Raw genomic sequence first — 8280 nt, forward strand, 5'->3', positions numbered from 1 at the left:
TACACGTGAGGCAGTGGGCTGGCAGGAGCCTGCACCCTGTGCCTTGTTCCTGCCAGGACTGCCAGGGGAGGCTGGACAGCCCTGCAGCTCCCTCTGCTCACCCTGGGGCTGTGTTCCCCACAGCCATGCAATGCTCCTGGGCCCCACCATGCTGGCTGCCACCTCCCCTTCTGGAGAGGAAGCAGCATGGGCTGGCAGGGCAGGCAGGAGCAGGCAGCTTGTGTGAGGGCAGGGGCAAGTTCACCAGTGCTGTGTGAGCCTCCTGTGTTCAGCCAAGAGCAGGGGAGCAGAGCTTGGGGGCATGGCCAGTAAGGCTTGACCAAGGCTGAGGAGCTCCTGGGGGTTTAAATAGTGGAAGACTAATACTGAGTTTCTGGATTCTGTCTTTAGCCAAGTAGTGTTAAAAGCAACCCAGGCCCTGTGAATGTGCTCCTCATGTCCTCTCCAGCAGGAGCCTGGGCTCGCCTGTCCCTGCAGGACCTCAGAGTGGGACATCTGTGCACTGCCTGAGGAAGCAGCTCTGAGGTTCACTGGGAGTAGTTGAGCTCCGGGGCTGAGATGAGACTGGTCTCTGAAATCCTCCACAGCAGAGCTCCCAGCAGGTGCGTCAGCCCCATTCTTTGTCTCCCAGGGGCTCAGGCCTCTTCAAACTCTGCTGTTAACAGCAGCTATTGGGTTCTCATCTTCCAGATGAGCCAGAGGTCCAGAACACTGTCTTTCCTTGTCAGCACAGTATCTCCAGTGCCCAAGACCTGTCTCTGCAGTGATGCGTCCTTGTGGCTGGTCTGGGGTGGGGGAGGGGAGAAAGGCAAGCACAGCCAGAGGTCCAGAACACTGTCTTTCCTTGTCAGCACAGTATCTCCAGTGCCCAAGACCTGTCTCTGCAGTGATGCGTCCTTGTGGCTGCTCTGGGTTGGGGCAGAGCAGAAAGCAAAGCACAGGTGGTCCTTCAGCCTGACCTTTGGGAGCCTCTGACCAGGACTGCCTCGCTTGCGCTTTCCTGCAGGGTACTGGAGATGGTGCTGTTGTTTGGGTGGGCAAGGCCCTCCCCGGGAGGGATGTGGTGCCCTTTGCCGGGGTGGTGTGTCTTACCCGCTGCTGCCGTGCCCTGAAGGAGGGAAGCTCCCTTCTCTTGGGGTGATGTTCATATCCCCTGTACTGCTGCTCTGTAAATAAAGGTTTGTCCTTGTGTATAGGAGGTGCCTCTGGAAGTGTTGGCAGAGCTGGGAGGAGAGCCTGGCCGGTGCTGAGCAGGGTGACAAAGCCCACAGACTCCATATAGACCCTGCAGGGCCAGGAACAACATTTACCTTTTGGTGGGGTCCAACATGGTGCCCTACACTCATGGTGGGGTCCAGTCTTGGTGTTTGTGCCAGCTGAGGCACAAGGAAACCCTCACAGGAAAGTTCTTCATTAAGAAGAAGTGATTGCACTGTCCTCTTCCCACCCCTGCACCACCCCACTGTGTGTTACATGACTCAGGGAGGGTGCGGGTGGCTTGTGTCCCTCATGCCACCAGGCAGGGTGAAGGGGTTTGCCCTGCAGTAGGTAGGTCAGCAGTGTGCACTTGGGCACAGGCTCCCTGCATGCCAGCAGCCCATGTCAGTGCTGCAGCTCCTGGCCTTCATGCCCAAGAACAAAGAAAGGTCAGGAGTTTGTCAACAGTAACTACCATGTTTTGTGGGTGTGGGTGTCAGTACAGCATGCACACGTGCCTGTGCCTCTCCAGCTTGTCTCCACCACAACCGGGTTTGCAGTCTGGAGCTACAGCCCAAAATCTGGTACTGCGCTGGTAGCTGGGATAGCCCCGGGGATGTCCTCGTTTGTTTGCACTGTGATCAATCAAAGGCAGCTGTAGCCAGGTTCAGGCAGGGCACTGGCTTCTCCACCTCCGCTGCCAGAGTAGTGTACCTGCCTGGGTAGAGCTGTGCCACTCAGTTTGGACTTCCTACCCACATGTGTCTGCATAACCTGCGTTACCAGCTTCCTCTGAACACTAGCCAGTCTTGAAGCTAAACCAAGGCTTGTTTAGCATGCCTTAAAGTCAGAGTTTTAGTTGGAAGACTAGAAACAGTTACAAAAAGAAAATAAATTATAACAGTCACTCATAGATTAAACTGTAAATTTCATTCTGTAGTGCAAAAGCATCTCTCAGCGATGTTCCCCTGCCATGGTGAAGTACACCCGTCCCGAGGGGGTTGTGGTCTCCCTGCCTGACAGATAACTTTTCCCCTCTATACAGGAATAAATTAAATGCAGCTCCTGAACCTTGTGTGCACAACAGGCAGGGTGTGGTAGCAAGGTTAACAGCTCACTCAAGTCCAGATCCTCTGTCCCTGACAGCCAGAGAAGCCACCCTCTCCTGAAGAGAAACCAGCTTCTGGGCAGCCTGGCTGCAGGGAGACTCCAGTGCCTAGTTGGTAAGGTAAGTGCCAGCGTGAGGGAGCTGCCCATCACACACCAGCACGCTGCTCTGCTCCGCCTACAGCATGGTGGTTTCTGTATTCGTGACGCCGGCGTCCTTTGCCATCGCGGAGAAGACACCCTGCTTCTTGAGCAGCTCCTCGGGGCTGTCGTACTCCACAATCCTCCCAGCCTGCAGCACCATCACCCTGGCAGCAGGGAACAAGAAGGCTTGAGCTCCTGGGATCTGAGCTGGTGGTGCTGCTGGCGCCAGCATTACAGCCCCACCAGCCTTCACTCCTCCTGCAGCCACCTGACGTGGTTCACTTCCTTCAGCACACAGGTGAGGGCACAGCTCTCCTCCCTGGGCTAGCGAGCTTAAGGTGTCAGCAACAGCTCTATGGTCTGTAGCTGTGAAGAAGGATCCCTGAAAATGTTTCTCCCCACCAAGGCCTAACAGCAGTGTGGCCACCCGTCCCGTTGCTCTATTCTTTTCTCCTAGAATGTCTGTATGCTGCGCCTGGCACTGCATTCACCCCTGCCCCTCTAGATGCATCCTTGCTTCTGCTGCTGGCCACCTCTGACCCCATCCTAGGAGTCCAGATCCCCATTCCCCTTGCCCCATGGTAGTACCTGTTGCTGTCCATGATGGTGTGGAGGCGGTGGGCAATAGTAAGGACGGTGCAGTCAGCAAACTCGCTCCGGATTGTGGTCTGGATTAAATGATCGGTTTCCAGATCTACAGCTGCTGTTGCTTCATCCAGAATGAGGATCTTGGCTTTGCGGAGAAGAGCCCGGGCCAGGCACACAAGCTGCCGCTGCCCGACACTGGGATGGGGGGGGAACATGGGTTATTAGGCAGACAGGAGGTGCTGGGCAACGGCCAGCCAATTTCTGCACACTGCCGTCACCGCAGCGCTGTGCCTGCCCAGCCCTCCCTGGCCTTGCCCCAGCTGGTCACTGCCACCCTGAGCACCACATCCCTCAGTACCTTGCTCTCTGGGACACCATGGAAGGGTTGGCTCATGCTGGCTCCCTGACAGCCCTGACTCCTGGACCATTTTTTCCCAGCCTTCAATCCCAGAAGCTTCTGCGCCCTCCTCCTGGGACAGCCACTCTGCTGGAGGCTGCTGTTGCAGGCTGGTCCCCGGGACCAGGGGAAGGGAGGGCAGCTGGGCAGGCCTCTGCTCACCTCAGGTTCTCTCCTCCCTCGCTCACAAGGTGCAGCAGCCCCTCAGGAATGTCTTGCACGTATGTCTTCAGGTGGGCCAGTTCGAGAGCCTTCCAGACCTCCTCGTCTGTGTACTGGTCAAAGGGGTCCAGGTTCATCCGCAGGGTGCCAGTAAAGAGGACAGGGTCCTGCAAGGGACAGCACCGTGTCCAGCCACTCTATGCCCACTCAGCAGGAGTGATGGCTCCAGGCCCCCAAGTTTGGCCCCATCCTGCCCACCCCACTGCAGCTGGGCAGGGGAGGTGGTGACAGCATGCTTACAGGCACTCCGACTCTCCTCGGTGCCCAGGGCTGCACGAAGGACACCCAGGAAACGGAGCCTGGGGAGGCTGTGCAGCAGTGGGACATGGAAAGGTAGGGACCAGCTCACCTGGGGGATGATGGTGAGGTTTTGGCGCAGGTCGTGGAGGCCAATTGTCGCTATATCCACCTCATCTATGATGATCGTCCCTCCAGCGGCCTCCAGCACCCGAAAGAGGCAGTTGGTGAGGGAGGATTTTCCAGCTCCGGTCCGGCCCACAACGCCAACCTGTGAAAGCAGCTATTTAGGCCAGCTGACAGGATTCAAGGAAACAGGACAGGTGCTCTCTGCCTTGGTCTGGTGGGCTTTCCTGCCCTACATCAGCAATCACCATCTCCCAGACTGTGTCCTTTGGTCCTTGCCCTGCAGCCCGAGTCTCCAGGAGCCACATCCCATCACCATCCCTCCCCAGGCGACAGACCAAAGCCAAGAGGACAGGAACAACTTTAACTCAGCATTACTCTGGAAAGAGGGTAGTGAGGGCAGAGGCAGAGAGGGCCTCACCTTCTCAGTGCTCTCAATATTGCAGGTGATCCCCTGAAGAACCAGCTCCAATTCAGGTCGGTAGCGAACTTGGTAGTCAATGAACCGGATCTCACCTTTGCTGGGCCATCCACGGGGTGGACGCTTTTCTGTCACCCATGGAGCCTGGGGACACAGGAGCATTGGAGGGGTTGCACCCTGCAATGCTGTCTAGCACCAAGCTGTGCCTCAGGTGTTTGCCTGGACTGTGGTCACCTCACCTCATTTTTCACCTTTGTGTACTCATGAACCCGTTCCACAGCCACAATGTTCGTCTCCAGCTCTGAAGATGTCCGCACCAGCCAGTTCAGTGTCTGAGTGATCTGTGTGGCAGAGCCAGAGGATGCAGATCTCAGCAGGACACAGGAACAACCACATCCCACCTCAGCTCAGGGACTCAGCCTAGGCACGAGCATCTCTGGCTTGGCCCCTAACTCTCCACTCCCCAGCCACGGCTCCCTCTGCCCAGCCCTTCAAAAGCTTTGCTGCAGCATCTCTGATCCACAGCAGGACCATGCTCCATGCACAGCAGCAAGTCTCCCCCTCACACCAGGATGTGTGCTGCACTGCAGCAGCTCCCCAAAGGATGGAACACCCAGCCAATCCCCTCTGCATGGATCAGAGCTGGGGGCAGGGCAGCATCCTGCAGCCAGCCCAGAGGTCCCGGGAACAGACCTGTCATGGAATCAGAAAAAGCTTTTCTTGACTCACATTGAGGGCAGAGGAGACGGAAAGACCCACGATGCCGCCCTCCAAAGTGCCCTTTGAAATCACTGCCAGAAGCGCAGAGAAGAAGACCACCAGGCTCCCAACGAACTCCAGACGGATGGCCAGCCACCTGCACCAGGAGAGGACGGCTGAAGGGTGGTGGGACAGGCATCTGCCTGTGCTCAACACTGGGCCCACCACTAAGACCAGCACCCCGCCGGCAGCCAGCCCTGAGCCCAGCACTGTGCGCATGGTGCCTGCACTGACGCAGCGTGTGAGCTGTGGCCAGTTCTGCGAGCAGTTTCATTTTATCTGACAGTCCCTAGGCCTGACTCATAACCTCCTGTGCTGGTAAGGCTGGGCAACAGAGGAGCCCCAACTGCTCAACCCTCACACACCCAAAGCATCAACATCAGACACTGTCCTCACTGCACTCCCACCTGGCCTGGAGCATCCGTCTCTTTTCAGAACCCTCCGAGAACATCTCAGCCCTTGACAGCACAGCTCACCCTGCCAAGGCTCTGGACACTTTGTAGGGGGCCACACGCTGGCTTTCAAAATCTCCCTAAAATACCTCTTTCCCACAGATGGCGTCCCTATCCCGAGCTCTCAGTCTTAAGACCAAGAGGGAGGTCCTGCCTCAAGGACCTCCCTTGGGATCCAGAAGCCCCTGGGTAGAGGCACTCCAGGCTGTGCTGTGCCATAAGGAGTAAAACTCACCTATTTGAGATTATCCAGGAGTAAACACTTTTCTGGTTTATGTCCATGGTGCTCTCATTTTGCTTCAGGAACCGTTCTTGGTGTCCGTAGGCTCGGATCACAGAAAGGCCTGACACTGTCTCGCCAAAGTGGGAGTAGATGGGAGACCTGGTGACAGAGTCCAGACGCCGTAGCTGGCGTGATGTGGAGATGTAGAAGCGCTGAAATGAGGGACACTCATTGGTTACCAACACAAAGCCCAGCAGCAACAAAGATCCTGCTTTAAGCAGGGCAGAAGCTTCTCTCAAGCTCTTCTCAGGCTGGTTACTCACCAACACAAAATAGTAGAAGATGCCCAAGGGAATGATAATGAGAGCAAAGAATGGAGTGGCCAGGCAGATCATGAGCAATGTGCTAATGATGGCCATAAAACAGGTGAGCCAGGTGCGGAAGGACATGGGAATGGTCTCATCTATCGTGAAGATGTCCTGGAGTATACAGAGAAGTGTGGATAAACCGTCAGTGACACCAGAGAGGACAAACCCAAAGGAACCCTGTTGTGTGGGACCTACACACTCATGTGGTAACAGTGCCAGACACTTGCAAAAATACTGGATGACACTGAATTGGTGTTAGGGCCACAACCCCACTGAGGGCCACAAGCTTTTAGAAAAAAAGCTTAACAGAAGCGTTCCATGGTATTCTCCTGCTGCACAGACCAGCTTTGTGAACTACGTCTTCATCTGGACCCAGGATGCAAGAGCAGGAATTGAGGCGGAAAGAGGGACAGGGCTGACCCCAGGTCCATGCAGGTGCACCCAGGTCTCCAGCTGGTCATCATGTCTGCTAGCTGGGCTCCACACACTCCCTCATCTCAGAGTATACAAAGCCCATAAGCTGGATCTCAAGAGAGACTCTTCTTCCCAAAACTCAAGAGATGACACCAAAGGAAGAAGCAGACTAGCAGCACACCTGAAACTACCTGCCTGTTATTTCCCTCCTTTCTCATTTTCTCTTTGTTTCATGAGCTTCATTTATATAGCAAAGATTGGATATTTTGCTGAGATTCCATAACCAGAAGGACATATCACTATGGGACATTAGAGCTCCTGCCTCTCTTGGTAATCTACTCCAGACCCTTTTCAGTTTCTCCACATCCCTCTTGATCAGGTGGTCCCAAAGCAGGAGACAGTACCCAGCTGGCCTCCCTAGCACTAAGCAGAGGAAAGAATATCTTGCTGTGATTTGCTGGCCATTCTCCTTCGCAGCACTATGGAGAGGACGTAGTTTGCTTCACAGTCAGCCTGGCATTCACCATGCCCTTCTGGTCCCTTCCAGACTCTGATCTGGGCCCTTCTGCACAGTGCTGAACAGCAACAGGGTGATGCCACCACCCAACGCTCTCCAGACCTCCTGGAACAAAAACCTTCTCCGTGTTCGGGCGGGTCTCTTACCTTAGCAAACCTATTCACGATGCGGCCAGTCGGGGTTGTGTCAAAAAAGCTCATGGGCACACGCAGGATGTTGCTGAGCAGTTGCTGATGCATCACCTGGGAGGCTCGCATGGCCCCCTGAGCGCTCAGGGTGGTGGCGAAAAGCAAGAAGAGAGCTGCAAGGAGAGCACAGGGGGGTCATCAGGGCTCCTGCGTGATGCTCGCCCCAGGCACCCTTTGGCTCAAGGGGATACATCAAACAGCTCCAAGCCATCAGCTCTGCAGCGAGCCACTGGGATAGTCCTGCATCCCGCCCACCACAGGGGAAGAAGAAACCCTTGGGCCCTGGCACTATCTCCAGACTGGTTAAGGGCAGTGACCTTCAACCTAAGGAGGCAACACAGAATTCTTGGGGTGATTTGTGGTGGCTTCAGACAGATACCTGTCCCCTGTTCATCCAGGAGCTGGAAGGAAGGCAGCAGCAAGCAAATGAACACAATGCTGGGTCCCCTGCTCCCAGCTGCGCTGCTGGCTGCAGGCTTTGCAAGTCGTACCCCTTCTGGACCACACAGCTGGGGCGAGCAGGATCACCTGTGCTCCCACACTCACCCTGTGACACCCCCAGTGCCCCAAAGACACCGATCCGCAGGTCTCGCTGCTCCACAGGATAGGTCTGGTTCACATAGCGCTGCGCATCATCGGTCCAGGCGCTGAGCCACAGGTTGGTCCCCACATAAGCGACGTACTGTCCAACGTAGCCCATGGCAATCCAGAAAGAATACCACAAGCCAACAGCACGCAAGTACCGCAGATACATGGAGAACTTCACCTATGGACCAATTCAGCCCATCACCACTGCCCAGCAAACCACAGGCAGTGACACCCAGCACAGTCTTGGGACTCCTGTCTTGCTGCCCACAGTGCTCCCCTCCACCACTTTGCCCACCAGTCTCCGGCAGCTCCGTCTCCTTCAATGTCTCTTG

The 8280-nt window shown here is 55.9% G+C and overlaps 1 protein-coding gene across 1 annotated transcript in view; it reads right to left on the minus strand.

Annotated features, from left to right (window-relative positions):
- Window positions 1–2383: 2383 nt before the first annotated feature.
- Window positions 2384–8280, minus strand: part of ABCC2 (ATP-binding cassette, sub-family C (CFTR/MRP), member 2) — a 17629-nt gene continuing 11732 nt past the window's right edge. Inside the window, exons 22-32 of the mRNA XM_010135652.1 lie at window positions 7907–8126; window positions 7319–7473; window positions 6197–6352; window positions 5886–6085; window positions 5169–5295; window positions 4679–4780; window positions 4440–4583; window positions 4005–4163; window positions 3596–3762; window positions 3037–3231; window positions 2384–2612 (exon numbers count right to left, since the gene is read on the minus strand). Coding sequence (XP_010133954.1) covers window positions 2483–2612; window positions 3037–3231; window positions 3596–3762; window positions 4005–4163; window positions 4440–4583; window positions 4679–4780; window positions 5169–5295; window positions 5886–6085; window positions 6197–6352; window positions 7319–7473; window positions 7907–8126 — 1755 coding nt within the window. The 3' untranslated portion in view covers window positions 2384–2482. The remainder of the gene's footprint in view (window positions 2613–3036; window positions 3232–3595; window positions 3763–4004; window positions 4164–4439; window positions 4584–4678; window positions 4781–5168; window positions 5296–5885; window positions 6086–6196; window positions 6353–7318; window positions 7474–7906; window positions 8127–8280) is intronic.

Source organism: Buceros rhinoceros, unplaced genomic scaffold, assembly GCF_000710305.1.
Source record: "Buceros rhinoceros silvestris isolate BGI_N320 unplaced genomic scaffold, ASM71030v1 scaffold27794, whole genome shotgun sequence".
Classification (NCBI taxonomy): domain Eukaryota; kingdom Metazoa; phylum Chordata; class Aves; order Bucerotiformes; family Bucerotidae; genus Buceros; species Buceros rhinoceros.